General features: G+C 34.0%; 3 protein-coding genes across 3 annotated transcripts; all 3 read right to left on the bottom strand.

Annotated features, from left to right (window-relative positions):
- Nucleotides 1–1037: 1037 nt before the first annotated feature.
- On the bottom strand, nt 1038–3538 carry LOC108342132 (pectinesterase). The gene is made up of 2 exons (XM_017579845.1): nt 2599–3538; nt 1038–1828 (listed from the first exon to the last, which is right to left on the bottom strand). The coding sequence occupies exons 1-2, from the start codon at nt 3533–3535 to the stop codon at nt 1131–1133; spliced, it is 1635 nt and encodes a 544-aa protein (XP_017435334.1). The 5' UTR covers nt 3536–3538; the 3' UTR covers nt 1038–1130.
- Nucleotides 3539–11594: 8056 nt separating this feature from the next.
- Nucleotides 11595–13687, bottom strand: LOC108341838 (putative pectinesterase/pectinesterase inhibitor 22). The gene is made up of 2 exons (XM_017579492.2): nt 12662–13687; nt 11595–12549 (listed from the first exon to the last, which is right to left on the bottom strand). Exons 1-2 carry the CDS (start codon nt 13635–13637, stop codon nt 11879–11881), a joined length of 1647 nt encoding a protein of 548 aa, XP_017434981.1. The 5' UTR covers nt 13638–13687; the 3' UTR covers nt 11595–11878.
- Nucleotides 13688–15364: 1677 nt separating this feature from the next.
- Nucleotides 15365–21608, bottom strand: LOC108343113 (F-box/LRR-repeat protein 3). Its single transcript, XM_017581183.2, has 7 exons — nt 20515–21608; nt 18560–18685; nt 18344–18448; nt 17853–18252; nt 17626–17755; nt 17230–17524; nt 15365–15863 (listed from the first exon to the last, which is right to left on the bottom strand). Exons 1-7 carry the CDS (start codon nt 21136–21138, stop codon nt 15618–15620), a joined length of 1926 nt encoding a protein of 641 aa, XP_017436672.1. The 5' UTR covers nt 21139–21608; the 3' UTR covers nt 15365–15617.
- Nucleotides 21609–23515: the final 1907 nt, after the last annotated feature.

Here is a 23515-nt window from a genome sequence, read left to right as displayed (position 1 = left end):
CATAGTCCTTTAAATATATATATATATATATATTGGTTGTGGGTCCTACGTCAATTAAAATGTTGAAATTAGAAAGTAAACTATGAGTATTGATTTAGTGTGATACGTTGGTAGGAATTGGGAATAGTAAAGAATCTTTTAGAGTACTTGTTTACTTTATTAAGGAAGTTTACTTTATTAAGGAAGTGAAGGTAAAATGTTTTTTTAATAACTCTTTTCTAACAATTTTTTGACAACGCAGACGTGGTGGTTTATGATTGATTGGTTTCAAATATTTTTCTGAAAACAAATTCAAACAGACCAATAAAGCAATGTCACCGTGACCCATTGTCAAAAAGTTGTTAAAATTTGTTGTTAAAATATCATGATTCTTACCTATATTTGAAGTGTAGAGAGAGAATGTTTCTTTTAAGTGGTAGGTATTATTTTGTTAATAGAATATGTAATGTGTTAGTGGAAAGGAGGGATGGTTCATTAGAAAATTTTCTACTTAGGGAAATTAAAGTCAATATTTTTAGGCTTTTTCAGGGTAAAAAAGAAAACAGGAGTATGATAGTGGAAGGAGTAACTCTCTTAGTTAATAAGTGAGTGAAATTGAGTTAGCTTACTAAGTATCTAATTCGTGTAGGTCAGACCGGAAAGAATCAAATGATCTATTTTTATAATACTACCTATCTATTTATTTTAAAATAATTACTTGACCATCCATACTAAAGATAATGTGTTAATTTAAAAATTACAAGAAAAAGAAAATGAAAGAAGAGAGTATAGTATGCTTTGACAGATTCATTTAAATGTAAAATTTCCTTTAATTCATTAATCTTCAATTTATATTAATTGGTATGACATTTCTGTTAAATAGCTCTTTTAAAACTTAAAGTATTAGTTTCTTTAAATACGACTAATCGTTGCTAAAAGACAGGAAAGCTTTAGATTCTAAGATGATTTACTGGACGTTGGAAGTTGAATATGACGTTAAAAAAGTCAATCAATTTCATATAATTAAGTTAAACGAGGTGTTTCAGGAAGCAACAACAAGAACAAAAAGAGTGATAAGATTACAACATCAAGGAGAACAATAAGAAAGAAAAAAAGAACAAAACAAAACCAATTTAAGTTTTTTGCATTTGCTAAGGTGTAAGTAAATCAGGAGAGTAAGGTAGTCCTGTTGCAGGCAGCCAGAAACCACCTTGTATGAAATTAGAAACTGTAAAATTAACTGCATCTGTAGCATTGATCACATGGTACCCAGGCCAAGTAACCCTATTACTGGTATCAGATCCAGGCCCACGATTATCAAATTCCGCATAATAAAGGGTGTCCAAAGCAAAGTCCCCCGACCAAGCTACCCAACCCAGTGGATCTATCAAACTGTCCATGAAAGACTGCACATAAACTGTTTGTGAATATTGCTTCCAGGGTCTTCCCAGGTACGTTTTTGTGGTGCCATTACTTCCGGCCAAGTCACTCGCCCCTGTTATGGTACAATTGTGTATGGAGGTTCCAGTATTTTGGTTGACGTCAGTCCTAGCCTGTGCAGTAATGGCATTGAATTGGTTTTGCATTGGGAGTCTAGGGTAGATGTTACAGTTTTGCAAGACCGCTGCTGCATTACCAAATATGAAGTCCACTGTACCATAAATATCACAGTTTCTGTAGAATTGGCGAAGAGAATGGGTGTACAACGTGTCTTGGTACCCTTCAAAGCTACAATTGTAAAATGCAGACAAGTCCGCTCCGCTTCTGAGGGCTACTGCTTGGTGCTTAATCGCTCCTGCTGTGTTGCGAAATGTTATGTTGATTGCCACAAAACCTTGAGCAGTCACGGCTACAGAATGAAACTTATGGTTACTTATCATTATGAATCGCTCTTTTAATCGAACAGGTGAGAAAAATAAAATGTTGTTTTTGAAAAAGTGAAATGCTCCAAATATGAAACGGACATGAAATATGAAATATAAACAAGCATGTCACAATTTGAAATCCATACATGTATATATGTTGATGCTTGCATTGTCAATCATCTATATGCATAGACTTGGTTGCGTGTGATCAACATGCAATTACTCAGCCTTTTTTGGAGTCAAATCATTTCGTGCTAAATATAACTTTCCTTAAAAAAAGAACGTATACTAGAAACGAAAGGAAACAAAGGAAATATAGTTTATCATATTTTTTATAGAAATATATTGAACATGATGTGTTTCCCAAAAACAGATTCCACATGGTTTTGGATTGTCTTTTTGTATTAACCAGAAAACAGATTCCGTATGGTTTTGTATTTTGATTTAAAAAAGTTAATTTTTTTGTATTTGTAAAGAAAGAGAAATATTCAAAAGTAAAATAGCAAATGCAGGTCAAAATAATACCTTAGAAAATATATAAGAGTTCATTAATGGTATTACTGTATAACTATTATATTGGTTTGATGTATTTCTTTCTAAGAATTTTACAACTTCTAATAACTTTTCATTTTGGAAGTCCCTTACCACGAACAACCTCGTACTCAAACAGGCACGCATGTTACTGGAAAGTTTTTAAAATTACAATATTTAATCATCACAAAATAAGAAAATGAAAAGAATCTTAATTAATTACCGAATGTAGCAGAATTGAAAGTAGTCCAACCATCAACCACACTGTGATTGCCCGTGATTATGGTCTGGTTAATTCCATCTCCTATCATCATCAGGTACTGCTTCTGTCTGGGAATGGAAACGTACTCTTCATACACTCCACCGACCACATGAATCACGAAAAACCCGTTACTACCCTGTGAGTTATTTGGAGCAGCAGCCACTGCATCATTGATTGTCGTATAGTTTCCAGAACCGTCTGGGCTCACCACCACACTTTGGTTAACTACAACGTTGTCTGCACCCAACTGAAGAAGTTTTCTTCCTTTTCTTCTGATTAGCTCGTACAGCTTCTGTTCCCACATGATGTGATAATTTCTTTCAAGTTTTCTCTCTGTGTTGTTCTTGGCTTTCCATCCCCTCTTGAAGATTGCAAGAGATATGCTATAAAGCTTGGTTCCATTGGAAAGATGCGTTTGTAGGTCTTTGTCGGGGTTTGACGTGGTTTCTTGAAGGCTGTTTAAGCAAGTTTCTTGGTTGGTCAGTGTAGCACTAAGAAAAGTGTGGAACTTTTCAGCTTCTGAGCCACCGAGGGCATCAGTGGAATTGATGGTTTTTAGGGTCTTGGACAAAAAACGCTTGTTTAGATCAACTAGAAGGTAACAATCTTGAATGGCAAAGATTGTGGAGTTTGAGAACTTGGGTGGCGATTTAAGGTATTGAGAGAGTAACGAGAGAATCTTCTTTGAGGATGACAAGGATTTGTCTACGAAAAAACGACCATATTCGTGTATGTCACCATGGCCATACGGTGAGTTAGATTCGCAGAATGATGGATATGGTGTGAGGTTGCAAATGGTATCGGAGGAGTCCGATGAAGATGCAACAAATGCAGAGTTAAAGAAAATGCTTAGAAGGAAGACCAAGAATAAGCAGAAGAATACCTTTGAAATAGCCATAAAGATTAGGAGGATGGACAAAAACATATACACTTATATACATTACTTACAAGATGTATTTATTACTGAGTCTACTTTGTCATCATATTATATATAATTATGTATAATATATAAATAAGATGTCATTATAGTCAGTTCACTCATTTATATATATATATATATATATATATATATATATATATATATATATATATTACTTTTAGTGTAATATATCTTTAGCATATACTTGTCTATAAAAACCTATTTATTTTTATATATTTTGTTTAAATTGGATATATTATTTCCAATATTTAAATTTACTATTAAACAAATTTAAAATCATTAAAAATTATAAAACAAATTAATGAACCCAAATACGCTGGAGAATCATTTATTTCGATAATTAGTTGAAAAAATAAAATAACCCAGACGACTTATGAATATTACTATGTTATACTATATATATATATATATATATATATATATATATATATATATATATATATATATATATATATATATATATATTCATCAGATAGAAATATTAAATTATTAAATGTTACTTCATGGTATGAATTACTATGTTGCTGTATGAATAATTGGATATATAGATATTATGTTACTGAATGTTAGTTTTGGATAAGATAATGAAAATAAATAAATATATAAAGCCATTAACGTTAACTTACACATCAAATGAGAGAATAGACAAAAGCACAAATATGATTTATTTATTTTTAAATTATTTAAATATGTAACATTTTAAAAATTACAAAAATAAATAAATGGTAAGTTTAATACAATAGTAGAATATTTATACAAATTTAACATTTTTAATTTATTAGTAAAGCTACGTTAAATTAACACGACTTCAATTATAAATTTTAAAAAAAATTATAACATAATTACTTTAATTTATTTATATCATGATTAATACGTTAAAAAAAAGTATAACACACATTGAAGTGATACTAAACTGATACAATATTAAAATTTAAAAAAAAATAGTAAAATGCCATATCTAAGATGTGACTTTCTCGAGATCAAACTTTCACAACTATTCTACTTTTATAATTTTCTTAAAACTTGCATCATTATTTTAATGTTCTGTATAGATAATAACTAGCATTATTACTATTCTTAAATAATATAGTTGAAATTCCATATCATTAATTTATTTATATGTTTGTTGTCACCCGATTACTCTCTCCATAAATTGTAGTGCTTTTTTTTATGTTTAATTGATGTACAGTATATTTTAAGTTATAATAGTTGTTAATATATTTTACGTAGAACTTAGTGAAACTGGTTTAACAAGAAAAAAAGAAGAAGCATGGATTGAGGATGAAAAGGCAAGCAATGTATTATAATGAGAATGAACTGTAGAGGCAAATAAAGTCCAGACAGAGAGGACGCTTCTCAATTAAGGATCATGCGTTTTGCTTATTCATTCATTAAATCAGTGCAAAGTCACAGATTATTAAAATGAGTTATTTTAAAATATATTAATAAAGTAAAAATATTTCATCATAAAATAGTACTTGTGCTTTTAATGGTGTAAATAATTTTATATAAAAGTAAATTTTATTAATTTAATATTAAATTTGTAACATCCCAAAATATATAGTATAGACTATATTAAAGAGAAACTACATGCATGATAAAATAGTACAGTTATCCACCTAGAGTATAAAATGATATTTTTACAGTCATTCAAAAACAACTATAAATTTAAAACTTTATATACAAACTGAAAACTATTCAAAACTATATACAAGCTCTATTGAACTAAGGCAACTATTCAGTAGCATCACCTCCATCTAAAACTTGCTCCAGGAAAACCTCTTCTTCCGCTGCTCACATCCAAAGGATGGTCATCGCAGAAGAAAACAGCAGAATCATACAAAACACAAGCATACAACAGGGTAAGCTAGTTTAAAACAGAGTTAATCATACATCAAACCAATTAAATTCATACAGGCATATTATTCATTCACGTCACTTAAATCTTTCACACATAACATCACACTGACTTTGACTGTCCAGACTTAGAATGATTGCCGAGCTATAGCGGGTCGTGCACTCGTGGTGGCTTCTACTGCTTTGCAAAGCCGTTGCCAATGGGTTTCACCCTACCACACTCACGAGGCTAGTCCGTTATCACTCACCTTGGGCCATACTGGAAGCACCCAAGACTAGGACCTCCTGCTACTCCTCACGACATGGATCAATCCTCTCTACTTGAGAATGAAAGATCATTGGAGTTTCAGGATAACCCCCAAGACTAAGCTCCTGCATCCATTCTAAACTTACTTGAATCTCAACTAGAGATTTCACTTTGAATCACAACTAAGGGCACCACCATGTCTCCCCTCCTTGAGGATCATGGAATTACGTCCATTCACCATACTTGAACTTTACACTTTTAATTACAACATACATCAATCACCACGGATATTACATGATACAACTTCAACTTACTTCATACAACACTCATTGATTCATATCAACCAACATAAGAGCACACAAGAACTTGAACTAGAAATGCACCTCTCGCACAACGCACACCTTCGCATAGCGAGGCTATAAGCTTCTCGCACAGCGACCTAACTCGCCTTGCGAAAACCTTAGACAAAGACTAACTACTCTTGATCTCTCACATAGCGACTAAACTTGCTATGCGAATAAACTGTGAAATGCATCAGACCTCAACCCCTCGCATAGCGTCCCAACTCGTTATGCGAGAACCTCAGACAGAGACTTGACTCCCCAAACACTCGCAGAGCGAAACCCACTCATTATTCGAATAAAAAGAACAATAGTTCCAGACCTCAGCCAGTCGCATAGCGATTTGATTCGCTATGCGGATTTACAAACAGAGAGCAACCATCTCACTTCACTCGCACAGTGCACCCATTCGTTATGCAAGTGCTTTGGCAAAGAGCACCTCGCCAAGGTGACTCGCTATGCGAATCTATTCGCACAGCGAGTCTGCATAATCTGCAGAATGAAATTCTGCAGAATTATGCAACTCAACCACTCCATACCAATTCCACTCAACTTTCCCAACTTCTAACACTTCTAATTTGTTGTATATACTTAATTGGACTAGACTAAATGATTCTACACATTCCTAACCCCAATCTAAAGTGTTTATGCACCAAACTCCACTCTAAAACCTACAATTCATCAACTTAGAGACTCAAAAGCAATTCTACCATTTTGAACCTGTTCTTGACCATTTTGATGACTCAAACCAGTCACATATGACCTATCTACACTACCCCAACAGTCCATAACCGCCCTTGACCATTACTACTCAAATTCACTACCTCACTTCCTCTAAATTACACTAAACAAGCTCAAACCACTTCACATATTACTTGATCACCACTATAACAGATTTCAACATGAAACTACCTCTAACATAAACAATCACACAGTTCAATTCATCCAAACAGATCATCATCATCATACTAACTTTCACATATTACACCCTTCAATACTTAACATTACCTTTTCTCTACAAACTCAGAAATGTACCTCAAGCAGCAAATTCAACCCATATTAAGCATATATATATATATATATATATATATATATATATATATATATATATATATATATATATATATATATATATATATATATATATATACCATTCATACAATTAAATTAAAATAGTAGTTAGCTCCCCTTACCTCAGAGACAAACAAATCAGCTCACAGATACCCCAACTGTACCTTGCACTGCAAGGGAACTCAACAGAAACCTACAACTCACCAATTGGTGATAGAGAACAACACTTAGAACCTAAATTGAGCTAGAAATTGGAAAGAGGAACCGTTAACCACATGCAATACAGAATCATTGCATGCTCACAGTCCAGAGAAGAACAGACAAAAATGAAAACCACTCACCAGCTGAAGAACACGAAATTGATCGGTCCAAAACGAAGCCCTCAACGCCAGGATCACCTAGGCACCTCCTGATCGTTGAGCAGATAACTCAGCAAAGAGAATTTGTAGAGAGAAGTCAGAGAACTCTGAGGAATAAAGTTCTAGAGAGATGAAGTGTTCTTAGAATACTAAGAAGTGTGTTTATAAAAATACAATTTATATTGTAAGATTATTTTAAAGTAAAATAATCTATCTCATTATTCTAATACACCAATATGTTCTATAACACTCTATTTTTCAGGTCTTTACAAAATTATAATTTGATCATATTTAGATTGCACGATGATAAAAAATGGTAAATTATTTATATTTTAGCATATTTTAATAATATATGTTATGTTGAATATATTATAAATTTAAATCAACTAAAGAAAATATTATAAATTTTATAACTAAAACTTACCTATATTTTCAACAACATTGAAAAGAGTTTAATATAAATTAGATCATTTAATTTATATTAAATTCAATAATTAATTTCTTAAACTTAATTCATAAATGAGTTAAATTTAGCTTGAAATTAATAGATTAATTTGATATTGAATTCAATAATTAATTAGAGAAAATAGAAGGAATATATAGGTAATTTTTCAGTTCTTTTACAATACAAACCATTATACTTAGTTTACGGAACTATTTATATTTTGGAGCATGTTTATAATTAGTGCTAAATATCAGAAAATTTTCACATGGAATTTTGGTCCTTATGTTTTAAATTGTATTTATTTGATATTAATTCTTTATAACTTAAGAAATATGAAATTTAATCATATGTTTTCAAGTCTTGATTTAAATGAAATAATTTGATTCCTATTTTGCTTATTTTCTAAGAAATTTAAGATAGAAGGAGAAAAAGACTTAGAAGAGTAAGAAGAAATGAAGAAAACAGAGACAAAGTGTTAGTCTCTATCATTCTCTCGTTTAAGCGAAAGTGACTTCACCTAAGCTAGACATGTTGTCACTCTCACCTAAACAACAAACACCTTGCATGAGCGAGATTAATCCAATGAATCATTAATTTTAGGTATCATTCTCATTTAAGCGTGAATAATTTAGCTCAAGCAAGAAGACTTTCTTCACCTTGAAGTACCTTTTCGCTTAGGCAAAAATCAATTAGCTTAAACAAGAACTCGTGCAATATTTATATATCATAAGTGATAAAAAAAAGGAGGCAATGGGATGGAGGGGATCTGGAAGAGAAGAACAGGGGAATGAAAAGACAGATAAATAAAAGTTTCTTCAATTTCTTCTTCTTTAACTAATGGATTTTAGTGGCACCATAAGTGGCTAACCTTTTCTCTAGGGATTGAATGTAAAGGATTCAAAGTGGGATTTAATATGGTGATATTTATATATACCTATTTTGTTTTTACTCAATATTATTAAACACAAAGAAAAAACAAAATCCTAGTTAAATCATGTTTGAATCTTTTCTTGATAATCTATATAGATAAAAGTCCAACAAAAATAATATAAGTAAATAAATACCCAAAATAAAAAGGTTAATTATTACTTTAAACTAAATTGTCTCTTATATTTATTAAACATTATGTTAAATATCGAACTAAGACACAAAGATTAAGAACCGAAAACTAGAGTGTCAATTTGATTCATGATTCATGGGTTAGTCCTAGTCTACCCTTGAAAAAGTTTTCTTTTAGGAGACCCCCTCAAGTGAAGACTAAAAAAAAAGCCTATGTATCCAAAACCCCATCTCAAGTTGAAGACTAAAAAAAAAGCCTATGTATCCAAAACCTTATTACAAGACTTTTTCGCACAACATATCAATCATAACTACCATCGCTCCACCGCTTCTCCTTTATTACTTTATGGTTCTTATCTTATTATTCTCTTATTATATATATATATATATATATATATATATATATATATATATATATATATATATATATATATATATATATATATATATATATATATATACACTTGTCTCTCTCTTTTTAAAATATCACATTCATCTTAATAATACACACATTGTTTTTTTGTTTCTTTCTCTTCTTCACCATGACATCTGATATGATATGCTATCTCAATGTTTTTTTTCCATGTGTATGGATATGAGAATTATGCACGGATTCTGACGACAAAATTAAATTATTATCTTATATATAAAAAATATGTTTCATCAATCAAGAAAAATTAGATATATTTAACTAGTTAGGAATTTTAACATCCTATATTGCTGTGTAATTTTTTTATATAAGCTGACAACCAAGTTTATTGGAACATTTTACAAAATCTATATTAGTATGATTAAAATGTGGTTTAATCATTCAAGAAGTCCTTATTTTTCGAGGAGAATCTCAATTTGGTCCTTTTCTTTCTTGGTGTCTCAATTGGGTCCTATTTTTGTGAAAATTGCAACAATTCGGTCCCTACCGTTAAATTGAACCTAACGGCGTCAGTATCTGATAAACGTGGCACACTATACTGATTTTTTTTTCTTGACGTGTCACGGTGAACTAACTGATGCTGAATGGCGTGGATTTAGTTTATTTTAAAATTAAAAAATTGAGAGTTTCATGGGATAGCCACCCACCGCAGATCTTCTTTCACAGGTTAGAATTTTTTCCTAAAGTTCCACCGGAGACTTCTCTCCCTCCTCCGATTCTACCACCATTCAGATTAACTTACATATAAGGTACTGGAAGGTGTGTTTTTGTAACTACTTCGTAAGGTTCAATAGTAGAAAGTTCCAAAATCCCACCAAATCTCGAGGTTCATCAATGGCGTCGTCGCTCGCGGTTCTCTTCTTCATCCCCTCCTTCGTCTTATCCTCTCTATGCCATGCACTACCGCGCGAAGCCGCATTTGACGCCGTCGATGTCCTCTTGGATTCAAGGTTCGTATCTATGGCTCTAACACTAGAAGTTGTTCAAGAAATCTGGCCAGCCGTCCCTTGACCTCCTCCACTTCCACCTCGCATCGTTCCCGCTCACCTCGTCCAGCCTCCACCTCCTAAGCGTCGGCGCAAGGATCCCGACAACGCTCCCCGGTCAGTCTCTCACCGTCACAACCTCTCCATCCAATTGCGCAACCTTCATTAACAACATAAAACTCACGTCATGGTCAATCTACGACGACGTGGAGAAACTTGCGATTAAGGTGCGAGTTAGGGTTTTTGTAATTAGGGTTTTTTTGGTTTTTGATCTGGGAATTTTCTCAGTTCTTATTTTGTCTTGCAATGGTTAAAATGTTAGACGAACGATTGGGTTCCTGTGCAGTCTAAGGTGGCTGCCATGGAAGCTGGGCACTGGAGAAGATGAAGGATGGCATTCCAGGAGATGGCAGATGACTACTTTGTCCTTATTTAAATTTTATTTCCCTTTTTACAGTCCATTTTTTAATTCAAAAATTAAAATAATACACTTCACATACATTTCTAATGCCACATCATTTAAAAAGACATCATTAACATGTCACGTCACACTCTTTCTAACGGCGTCTTCTAAATTTAATGGTAAGAGTTTATTTGATTCAATTTTACAAAAATAAGGACCCAATTGAGACGCCGAAAAAGAAAGAGACCTACTTGAGATTATGGACGAAAATAGGGACCTACCGAAACATTAAACCTTAAAATGTTTATATAAATTTTTGACAAATTAAAAAAACAAGTTAAGAATTAATTATATTTTTTTATTGTATTAAATTTTTTTACTTTTTTAAGAAAGGTTCATGAATTGGGTTAACCTGTATACCTAACTTTTGTTGATATTTTAGTCTATGGACATTTTTAACAATAGCTTTTTTATCGTGTAATTTTAATCCTAATTTATCTAAATCAAGATCAAATCTAAATCATAAAAGTGAGACCAAATTGACAAATTTGGAGAATAATAATTTTATGCAATCTTGTAAAAACTTTTTAAGAGGACAAGACCGAACACTTTTTATAAGAAGATTCCACGTGGCTAATTTGGTAAACGAATAAACGACACTTTGCTTCACCTTAAAGTGAGCAAGTTGAACCTCCATGCCAATGCAATTATCTCTGTATTTTATAAATTACGTGTTTCCCACATGAACCCTAATTAATTGCTACGAAAGGATATTGTAAAAAGCTATAATAATGCTCCATTAAAAAAAGAAGAAGAAAAAACTAACAATGCTCAACATGGCACGGTTGCTTTAATTTATAATCAATGTCACAGCATAGAAAAATTATGAGAGGAAATTGTACAATAAAAGTATAACAAACCACCAAACCTAATTCCAAATTACTATTACATATTACACAAACTTAATTCCTAAACATCCACCTACTAAAAAAAATATTCCTCTTTCATCAATCAGAGTAAATGGTGCAGCTATTTATCTGAAAAATGGAGGATATGATAAACTTATTTGTTTTTCATCTATAAATAATAGTAATCAAATGATCTCAATTGGTGAGACCTGCTGTGAACTTGACACCTGTCCTTGGCAGCCACGTGTCACCATTAATGAACCTCTGAACGGTGAAAAAACTAGCGGTGGAAGCATCTTTAATTACATGATAACCGGGCCATCTGACCCGGCCCACCAGCGATGCACCGGGCCCATAGTTTCTGTACTCACCGTACCACAAAGTGTCGAGGGCAAAGTTTCCGAGCCACTCAAGCCAGCCTCGGGGCTGGACAAGCCCACTCATGTAAGTGTTAATGTAAACCGTCCTAGAGTATTGTTTCCAGGGCCGGCCCAAGTAGGTGGGCTGGGTGGCGAGAATATAGCTGTCCTGGATGGTGAAGCCCGTGCTCTGGTGTGGGCTTTTTCTGCCTTGGGCCGTGATGGTAACCTTCTGCAAGGGAAGCGGGACCCTGGTGTATATTTTGCAGTTTTGAAGAACTGCAGCACCGTTGCCGAAAATGAAGTCTATGGTGCCATAGATTTCACACTCACGGTAGAACTGTCGCAGCGAGTGGGCGTAGAGCGTGTCTTGGTGCCCTTCCACACTGCACCTGTAGAAGGCTGATTGGTCTGAATCCACACGCAGCGCCACCGCTTGATGGTTCACCGGCCCTGCTGTGTTCCGGAACGACATGTCCCTTGCAATGAAACCCTTCCCAGACACAGCTACACAATGAATTGCAACTTTTCTTTCAGTTATTTTCCATGAACATGAAAACATCTTACAATTATGTTATGGTTATGATGGTGGTAGTTATTTAGTTAGTTAGTTACATACCAAGAGTGGCCGTTCGAAAGGTGGTCCATCCCTGCATGAAATTCCGGTTGCTGGTGATAATGGTTTGGCCTATACCATCTCCGACGAGCATGATGTTGGTCATCTTCTTCTTCATGTCAATATTCTCCTTGTAAAGTCCTTTTTTCACGTAAATAATATACCTTCTTTGACTGTGACTGGGAGCTGCATTAACAGCTTCGGCGATGGAGCGATAGTGACCACTCCCATCCAAAGCAACAACTGCATCCGCACGAACACCATGTGGCTTGGCTCTGAGCAACTCTTGATCACCCTCAGTCATCCATTCAGGAAACTCCGAGGTTCCATCAGATTCCGCAGTAGTAGTGTTTCTTGGAGGCTTAAATGGAAAGGTATGCAACTGAGTGTAGAGGGACAAAACATTGCTGATGAGTTGTGTGACTTGTGTCAAGCTTCCACTGATGTAGCTCTCGAGGCGTCTGTCTGTGCCTTCAAAGCCTTCAAGGCACGTGTCTTGGTTGCTCAGTGCAGCACTAAGCCAGGCTTCAAGGTTTCCCTCGTATTGCACGTTGGTATCTCCTGCGCGAATCCTCCTCATCTCTCCCAAGGACCATGCCAGCTCAGAAACCGAGAAATCCAAGAGCTCCTTGCAGTCTTCTATGGCTTGTTGCTCGCGGTAGCTGACGGAGAATGTGGTGATCTTTGTCATGTTGTCAATGGCCACTATTGCTTCGTTGAGTGTGGCCTTGAGTGCTGCACTCATCACTGAAGTGGGGCTTGGAGGGCCTATTTTAGTGAGCTCGTTGTGGATGTTTGTGAGGCAGGAGTTTTGGTTTTCAATGTCCATGCATGCTTGTGCAATCAATGCTTGCATGTCTTGGGTTTGGATTTCTGAGGGAATGCCTTCATATGAGAGAGCCTCAAAGGAGGGTAAAAGCACGAGAATGAAAAGGAAACTAAGCATGGTCATCATCTTTTGGAGGTTATAATGTGACATAGAACTAACTAGAAAGACATACCAACCATGCTCTTCTGGTCTTTCCAAGAACCTTTTATTTATACGCAGAAAATGTAGCAGTCAGGATCTTTGTTTGAGTTTTAACATTCACGTTGCTTTATGCTTTTTCTATGAACAAAGTCCCAAGTTATTCTAATGCTTTCTTTTGTTGGAGGCATGGCATGATGTTCTATGCTTCGAGCTTGACGAGATGATTCTCTCAGCAGTGAGGTGAAAAAAACATTGCTTCTCACACATTTGATGACTGATAAAAAAAGTATAGTTATACTATGAAAAATGAATCTCTTAAGTGACATAAAACAACAGTGTTCATCTATATATATATATATATATATATATATATATATATATATATATATATTTATATATACTGTATATACTGTGACTTGATGAATACAAAACAAACAAACGGGGATAGCCAGCCTATGAATGCCAAAACCACTCAAGCAAAAGTAGTATTCTTTGCTTCTTAGTAATTGAAAACTCGAGTTAAACCATGTTCAGATTGCTTTCCATCGCCTTGCATTCATTTTACAACATGTTTTATTATTAATTAAAAATTATTATAGATATAAAATCATAAATAAATAAGACTCGTTTATCTAAAAAGTGAGATTCGTAACTTTTTTATGATTTTCAACAAATTTAAACTTATGATAAATGGTACTTTAAAAAAAAAAAAAAAAAGCCTTAGAGTACATGTTTCTAAACTTTTTTTCCTATTGTCTAATCGGATTTTATCATGATTCAAATGAAGAAACAAAACGGAAGTAAGGCAGATGAAGAACACACATAAAGAGAAAACAGAGAACCTAAAACGGGAAAAACTGATAAAAAGAGAAAACTTTGTATTTCACTTTACACTAAAACAAGGCCCAAAGGCCAGTTTATAAAGCCGAAAAAGGAATGAGCCCAAGGCTTAACCTGGGTAAAACAAGAAGAAGAAAACTCAATATTATCTGTCAAAAAACAAACTTCTTTTTCTATATTTTAATACTCGTATTCAAATTATATTACTTGTGGATATCAAAATATTTAAACAATGGCATGAAGGAAGATACAATAATGGAAAAAAGAGAGAAAAATTTACTGTTAGAAAATAGTTTATACAAGAACCGTTCCATCAATGTTAATATTCACTAAAAAATTATTGAAAAAAGTCTTGAATTTTACAATTTAGTAATATTAATCAAAGTTCCATAATTCGTGGCTGGCCAGTGGTGGAAAATGAAAATTATTATTTACTTCATTTTCTACGTCCACATTTAGACTTCCTTTTTGCTAAAATAACGAAGTTAAATTTCTCTTCTTTTTTTTCATGAAAGGTAGAGTATAGAAATAAAGTGCATGTCAAAAATGGCATTTTAGAAATCATGTTTCTAATGTTAAAACAAATATATAAAGCATCATTTTCATCTTGATATGTAAAATATTAATATGGCATTAGTTCTTGAAATTGAAAAACTGTAAAAAAAATCCCTAAAATGTGAATTAGAATCCTCAATATATTTTTTCCCTATTATTTTAAATCACACTAAATATAATGATTTAAATCCTGGCCTTTTAGTTGGTACAACTCTTTTTAAAGTTCTCTTTTTTCAGAAACTGTAAGTTTTTCAAAAACGAACATCGAGTTTATTTATACACTGAAGTTATCTCCTACTTTTGATTCCATACGTGGATTGATAACAGAATAAGTCTTGTAAGTGTAACAGATAAGATTTGATGAAATTTAATTCCAAGAGAAGTAACCTCGTGCGGAGAATATAACTTTGGAAGGTGAAAAAATACCTTGTCTAGAAATCTATCAATGTCCCCTAATTGGACTGGTATACCTCTTACTAAGGTACTAGAGACTAAGGAAAAGAGAATGCAAGAGATTTAAAATTTAGGATCAAAAAGATCTTAATGAAGCAGCGTGGCTTCCAGGAAAAGAAAGTACATAGAGTAATAGCGTGGCTAATCCCATCTGATCTTGCACCCTCTTGCATGCATTGTCTCCAGCATTTCTGAGGAAAGCAAGAACCTGAGGGATCTCTGCAGTTTAACCTTTTTAATCCGACCACAGCATGCTCTAAGGGCAACTTCCAATCCATTTACAGTGACTTTAGCGAGACACACCAGTTTGGAATCTTGGAGACGTTTCAGGTTACCCATAAGGAAGCACAACACCACATCTGACACAATACAGTAGCTCATATTTATCTGCCATCATCACCACCATGTCGAATTAGAAACTAGAATTGGAATCCATAATCCTAACACCAGTTTTCATGTAAACAAACATCAATACTTAACCTATTTGAAGAAAAAATTACATATGCACTCCAACAAAATATAAGTAGAAGCTTTGCTTTGATTATAGAAAACATTACGGGGGAGAAGAAACCGCTTGTAAACAAAAAACACATTTTCAAAGATTAAATTTTGAAGAGCATATACCAGTTTCAATTGGAAAGGATATAAAAGATTATTGAAGCCAGTAAGAAACATCAACTTCTTTTAAAATGCAAGACTAAGAGTTGTAATATGATAACGAGAAGCGGAGCCAAATAGAAAATCAGATTAATTGCACACGACTCCAAATTATGAAGGGTTCTAAATAAGATAGTTGGTATCGTCCAAAGAATAGATATTCGACAAATGATTTTCCTTTCTTCATTTGCCTTAATTAGAATTTTCTATACAACAGTTATTATCATTAACATCCAGCTTTATGTCAATCCAAAATGGGTCTGAATAAGAGTAATATTTGTAGGAAGACATGGTAGAAACATCCAGCTTTATGTTAATTCAAAATGGGTCTGAATAAGAGTAATATTTGAAGGAAGACATGGTAGAAACTTCACCAAAGAACAAAAGATTTCCTAGAAAGAAAAAAAAAACTAAATATATTCTTCTTTTTACGACCAGGACAAAAGATGGACTAAACGTGTGACTGATACGGTATCTAATAGAACACAAGATATCAGGATCTAAAGAGCTTGAAGAATCTCAAATTTCAGGAACTTCTATAACAGAAAGAACCTCGAGACTTTCTTGATATACAGAAAAAACAGAGAAGAAAAATTACAGTTTTCTGTCAAAACCAAGAGAGCTTTCATTCATGTTCACTCAAACTATTTTTAGAGTTAGTTAACTAGTAGTAGCTGTCATCAGCTAACTAATTTGGTGATAACTACTTAACCAACTGCTAAAAATAGAGACTCTAACAGTGACTGGAAGTACAAGAACTTATAAATGAAATTTAAATGTGTATAGTTACAAAAGCATGGAAAGAGACAACAAACAAGATAATTGAAGAAGGATTGTGGTGAGCCCAGACAATCATCCAAACAATGGTTCTTTGCTCTTCGGGGAATTACAGTTTAGAATTTGTCAATTAGATCAAACCATGTTACAGTTTATAATGAAGTAAAAAATTGAGATGAGTATCAATTATGCTCCTTGAGGTAATACTTATAAATTTCATACAATGTATTTTTTTAGAGGCTAGCTTACCGTGTTAGTCAGATCTCAGAAAGACCCAGAATATTGATAACTTGATTGAGTAAAAGTAAGCAAAACTGACCTGCCGCAGGTTTTGTGAATAAAAAGCAAGGGCCCAGAAACCTGAATCATCAATTTTTTCACAGTGCTTCAAATCTAAATCTGCCAATCTCTGGCAACTTATTGCAACTGATTTTATACCAATGCTTGTGATATTTGAAAGCCCACGCAACTCCAGATCAGACAGTTCACCAAGCTGGCTGATATACTCCATCCCTCTGTCAGTAATTCTATTACAATATGACAAGTTGAGCTTTGTCAACCTCTTGCATCCACTCGTCAGTGCTGCCAGCCCATCATCTCCAATACGTACACAGCTGTGATAATAGAACAAAATGAACTGAACATCATAACAACACTGTTCAAAATTTCACTGAATAATAGGCAATTAATCATGCTGACTTTAAGTTTCAATTACCGATAGAGATCAAGTTCAGTCATGTTTGGGCAGTTACAAGCAATGTGTGCCAACCCTATGTCTGATATGTTTGTGCATAATCCTAACTTCAGTCTTACAAGTTTTGAACATCTTGATAGATATCTTAGTGCTGCATGAAACAGAAATTTCGAAATAAATTAATCAGAACCCTTTGAAGATTTGAATAAAACTGATATATTATGTACAGGTATAATTGCATAGTTTACCTATGTCATCAACACCAGAGCAATCAGTAAGATCGAGCTCTTCAAGCAGCGAGCAATTTAATCCAAGTCGATAAAGACACTTCTCAGTCACCATATTACAAGATTCTAGCTTGAGACAGACAAGGTCTGGAATATAGTCTGCTATAGTAGAGATGGCTGCGTCTGAGATGAACCGACAACAAGTCAAATCAAGCACCTTCAAATTGCCACAGCCAGATAATAGCTGTATAATTCCTTTGTTGGTCACCCCAACACATTTGCTTAAACCAAGTTCCACTAAAGACTTGCAATTGGTGCCCATTGTCTGGAGGATGAAGTCAGAAACTCGAACACCATCAATTCTAATTATTCTCAACTGTTTTAGATTATCCAAGCATTTAACAAGAGGTGCTGAAAGCTCCTACGAAAATGCCTGACATGTTAGTGTATGTAAAACTTATTACAATAAACTAAGGTACACAACAGGCCATAAATTTTAGATATAGACTTACAGAGAGGCAATATCCTGCATCCAACTGCTCGAGATCTCCATGCCCGGTAATCACAGAGATTAAACCGGATGAGCTAACACAATCACACCTCGATACATCAATAGCCTGCGTGCATGGACATATTCTATGTTTATGCTCCAGAGAATCCTCGTAGTCAACTTTATGACTTTTCTTAACCATTATTGCATAGCTTATGAATTATAAGAAATAAACTACCTTAAGTAGTGGACATCCTTTTTCGAGAAACCGTAATCCGCCATCATCCACTAAAGAGCAGCCCACCATAACGAAAACCTCAAGCTTTGACAGAGAAGCTATTGATCTCAAAGATTCGCTTGTTACCTAATGATTCAAAAAATTTAAATTACATAAAAGATATAATTTGAAGAAGAAATAAACTCACAAATCAATTCAGGCGGATTGTTAGCTAAGGTAATGATGGAAAACAGAAAATCATAACGCCATTGACATATGCTGACTTGGGGATATGGTGTTAAGAACAACACCACAAACACAAGTACTGTAGTGTATTATCCACAGTCAAAGAACAATGAATATAAACATACACTCATATTTCCTTTCATTCCCTTTCCACTCCAGTTTCTTCCTATCTGTCTCTTTCTTTTCATCCCATTACTTATGACATATGTAACTTCTTCTCTTTACCTTCTCTTTTCCTTTCTCTCTCTCTTTTTTCCACCTCTCAAGCTGGGTGTACGTTTAACATAACTCGTCAAGAAACTTGATTTTACAACACTATTGAGTCCGCATTGCTCTCAACTTTTGTAAACCAAAAATATAATGTCTACCTCTTCTACAATCACCCTAAGCAAGAACGAACAAGGGTGACTTATTCAAATCACATGAAGAATTTAGTGGGTGCTTCCTTCAAAACCCTTCAGGAATCAGAAATTGGATTTAAAAACGTACAACCAATAACAAAGATAGCGAATGAAGTGGTTTGCTGAAGTCACTATCCCGTTTCGTCAACTTTGTGACCTCAACCAACTTTCAATAAAAAAAAAAAGTGCATAAAGCTTCGCACAAGACTCAAATCTTTATACCAAAATTTGGTACAATTGACAGATAATCATTCCCTCGGACATATGATCAGAATTCAATCTTCCCGTTAGTGCGTATAGAATAACATCCTAAAAAAATTTTATTAAATGTGTATAGTAAGATATCTGAGTCAATCGACTGGTAACCCAGACAACCACTGAAGATAAATAAAGCACACAATAGCGAGCTATCTTATGACCATCCCTGAACGATCGTCCACTCATTAGGTAGAACGATCGTTTAGGGATATCATATGCTTGTCATCGCCGCTCTTGGCATCAATCATTCAGCGATCGTCTGTTGATTGAACTAAAGAACGTTCGGTCAATTTTAGTCAAAATGGACATATTAATCCTAATGAACTAAAGAACAAGCGGTTAGAAATATCTTGCCATAATACCGTAAATCACGGAATCAACTAACCCAGTATCAAGCACGACCTAACGGTTATGTCTTCCAGATAGTCAGGTTCTCCAACTAACCAGATTTTTAGGTAAACGATTTATTTTATTGTTAGGTTAAATATGAAAAACCAGAAGGAAAAAAGGGACGTTTTTCCCTGAGAGAAATTAAGAAAGATATATTGATTTTCTTCTTCGTTTGAACTAAAAAATGTTCTATCAATCCTTTTTCTGACTTGAGTGTCGAAGTGCCTTTGCAGGTACCCAGCCCATTTTTCCCCAAAGAGTTCTACGTAGGAGGAAGACGTGAAGATAATTGCACTATTGGAAGGAGCAGAAGTGACTCATCAGACCTACATCTCGGCCTCAACTATTCTAATGAAACAAAATGGAATCTCAATATCTCAAAAACCTAGTATTTGACTAAAGCCAAAGATAGTCCATATTTCACCTAAAAATAAGACTCTAGCATCCACCATTTCTCTCTCCCTCCTTTTATGCACATTGTCAATGGAAAAATTATACTCATGCACCCACTTTCTAATCCCTATCATTTTCATCCCATTTTTTTCTGTCTCTTCATTTAATCCCTCATCATGTATATTCCTTTTCCTCTCTACCTTCTTTCTTTTCTCCCTATCCCTCTCCTCCATCCACCTTCTGTCTCTTCAATAATATAGAATCATTTTGAAAGAGAAGGAAACAAACCTTGAGATAGGACACGTCCAGAAATTTCAAGTCCAGGCACTTCTTGCAAAGAAGATCAACCCCGAGATCAGAAATCTCCAAGCACCACTTCAAACTCAGCCTTTCCAATTTCTCACAACCCACAGCAATCTTCGCCAACCCAATATCAGTAACTCCCAAACACTTATCCATGTTCAGTTCCCTCAACCTCGCGGCGCACGATAGCGCCGCGGCCTCTCTGTCCCCATAGCCCCAACAGTGGGAAACATCCACAGCCTCCAACATTGGACACGCCCGAATGAGGATCTCCAAACCCGCGTGGCCCAGCCCGGTGGCGCGACTCAGCACGAGCCTCCTGAGTCCCCGAGTCCAACTCGCCGATCCCTGACTCAGCAAAACCGACACAACTCCGTCCTCGATCCGCGGACACAGCGACAGGTCCAGCGTCTCAATGTTGCAGAACTTCTCCAGCAGCCCAAACAGGAACTCGATTCGGAGGATCCGAATACTCTTCCGGCTCACCGACTCGACCCGAAGAAAGTCCTTGCACACCAGCCTCCACGGTTTCCGATCCGGCCCGAGCTTCTCCAGGAGCCGGATGAGAAGGTCCTCGGTCAAGAGGCAGAGAACAGATTCCGACAACATTACGATTTCAGAAAATTTGATAATTTGTAAAATTAATTTTTTGAGTGATTTTTGTTTTGATGTGGAATTGAAGGGAAGAGATTTAGGTAGGAACAAAGAGAAAGAGGAGGCGAAGATGGAGAAGAGGGTGGTGGGTCCGTTTGGAGAGCTTGCGAAGTCGTAACCTGCAGCGGGATTTCTCAGGGTTCATTGTTTTGAAGTGATTTTGTCAGAGTTTGAGAGCAAAATCGACAAGGGGAACAGAGATAGTGAATAGAATGGCAATGGAAAATATCAGATTTGGGACAATGCGTGGCTTTCTTCCGTTTCAGCTAAGGCCATGTTCTAGTACTGTTTTTCTTTTCTAGACCCTTTCTGCTCTGTACAAAACTTGAACATACACAATCACATGGATGAATCATCCAATTTTCGGATTCAACGATACTTGTATGCTGAAGTTTGTTTTTAATATAAAAAAGAAAAACAAAATTAGTCTTCTCATTTTGTCATCTATTAACAATTTAAGACGGGAGGAATGATTAAATTATATTTAATCTCACTTTTAATTTTACAATTCTTACTTTATTTTACTTTCCAAGTTTAGGAGGTATTTTCTAAATACTGATTGCTCTAAACCTAAAAGAATTTGTTAGGGCACCTAAAGAACATTCCGTTGATTCAACCTTAGCTTATTTTTCTTATGGTTGAAAGAAAAAAAATCGAGTCGATTAAATGTTTGTTCATCAATTAAAGGTTTTAAAACCATATCGTCCTTTATATATTTTTCGTTAGCATTAATTGTAAGATCTTGTATATTAGCCCGCCCATACTATCTGGTGCTTATATTAACAACTTGTCGTATTGATTATGAATGTCGTCTTATTTTTACTTTTTTTAAGGTGTATTTTTATTTGATTGTATTTTGGATAGGTATTTATAAAATTTAGAAATTAACATTTAAACACATTTTATTGATTTGACAATTGATATTTGAGAAAATATATAAACTTTTTTGGGCAAGTTTCATTAACATTCGTTAAATTTGTACATATTGATTCCTAATTTTCTTAATCATAACAATGGTAACCAATTTGGTTGGATACTATATCTCTTTTTTTCTTTGAGGGATTGCAAATGTCAATCCTCTAATAGATCCTTTTGGTCCAATTTATCAAGAAGGATTTCGTGTTCATATTGACTCGTGATATATGTTTGACAATTTTTTAGGCTTTTTTCATAACACTTTATTGTGATTTGTTGGTCCACCTTAATAACCTCAACTATCTTTGGTTGTAGGATATTTTATCTTTAGGTGAATTGTTGACACCACAACCCTTAATTCATTAAGAATGGTATTCCAAGAAAGATGTTATACTATGATGGAGTATTTACCACCAAATACTTAATCAAGATAGTCTTTTAAGCCAAAAGTGATGTGAACCCATGACCCCTTATTTCTACCAAATCTCTGTCAAACACAACTAGGATTCCATGGAAGGGCTTAAGAGAGTGGATTGTGATGCTTAATCCTACAAACATCTCAAAATATAGGACATCTATGAAACTTTCTTTATTAACCAAGATACGATGGACATTCCATCTTATTGTTACCATCAAACTTATTATATATTATTCGTGGTATTGTGACAGATGTCATCTGATTCTACTATCACTACTTGTTGGACTTACTTCTTGCACGTAACATTAGTGATATACATTCATAACTAAAAACACGTGCAAAAGAGATGTCAACAAAAGTTTCAATGAAATGTATTCATTTGTATATGAATTGGTTATATTTTGGACGATATATTAAATATTTATATTGATTTGATTTATGTTCATTAGTATAACTAATATAGATGAATTCATGAGTTTAATAAGATAGTTTTTTATATAAGGTTAAGAGTTAAAGGAGAAGATTATAAAGAGAAATTTGTAGTATTGTTAATGCGTTTATAAAGTGTATCTAATAAAATTTAAATTTTGAGAAACAAATTATTTATCAAATAAATTAAGAAAGAAGTTATTTATTTATCATTGTTCATTAGAACTATAACATTTATTTCTCACTCTACATATAATTAGAGATATAAAAAAAATAAGAAAAAATATTGATTATATTTTATTATTTTTTATTTATAATTTGTAACTTTCTCCCTCTCATTTTCTATTTTTATTCTTGTTCTTTTTAGCAAATATCTTTTTTCTAGTTTAGTTAATATCATTAAGAGGTTATTATTTGTAAATTCAAACTCTCTTTTTCCTTTTCAATTCCTTCTTCTTTAGTGATCCCATAAGGATTGTCTTCTTTAAATTTAAGATATTTATTTTTGTTTAGTACATTGTAAAAAATATACATGTGAATTGTGACTTTTGAATTTATTATCCTAATTTA

This window comes from Vigna angularis, chromosome 6 (genome assembly GCF_016808095.1).
Source record: "Vigna angularis cultivar LongXiaoDou No.4 chromosome 6, ASM1680809v1, whole genome shotgun sequence".
Classification (NCBI taxonomy): Eukaryota; Viridiplantae; Streptophyta; class Magnoliopsida; order Fabales; family Fabaceae; genus Vigna; species Vigna angularis.
This window is presented reverse-complemented; position numbering and strand designations above follow the sequence as displayed.

Excerpts from the sequence above, each read along its gene's own strand:
- LOC108342132 (XM_017579845.1), bottom strand. The coding sequence starts at position 3,535 with ATGGCTATTTCAAAGGTATTCTTCTGCTTATTCTTGGTCTTCCTTCTA. Across the intron at positions 1,829-2,598 it reads TTTCAATTCTGCTACATTCG|CCGTGACTGCTCAAGGTTTT; the intron begins GTAATTAATTAA and ends TTCATTCTGTAG.
- LOC108343113 (XM_017581183.2), bottom strand. The coding sequence starts at position 21,138 with ATGTTGTCGGAATCTGTTCTCTGCCTCTTGACCGAGGACCTTCTCATC. Across the intron at positions 18,253-18,343 it reads ATGCAGGATATTGCCTCTCT|GAGCTTTCAGCACCTCTTGT; the intron begins GTAAGTCTATAT and ends GCATTTTCGTAG. Across the intron at positions 17,756-17,852 it reads CTCTGGTGTTGATGACATAG|CACTAAGATATCTATCAAGA; the intron begins GTAAACTATGCA and ends TGTTTCATGCAG.
- LOC108341838 (XM_017579492.2), bottom strand. The coding sequence starts at position 13,637 with ATGTCACATTATAACCTCCAAAAGATGATGACCATGCTTAGTTTCCTT. Across the intron at positions 12,550-12,661 it reads CTTTCGAACGGCCACTCTTG|CTGTGTCTGGGAAGGGTTTC; the intron begins GTATGTAACTAA and ends TTCATTGTGTAG.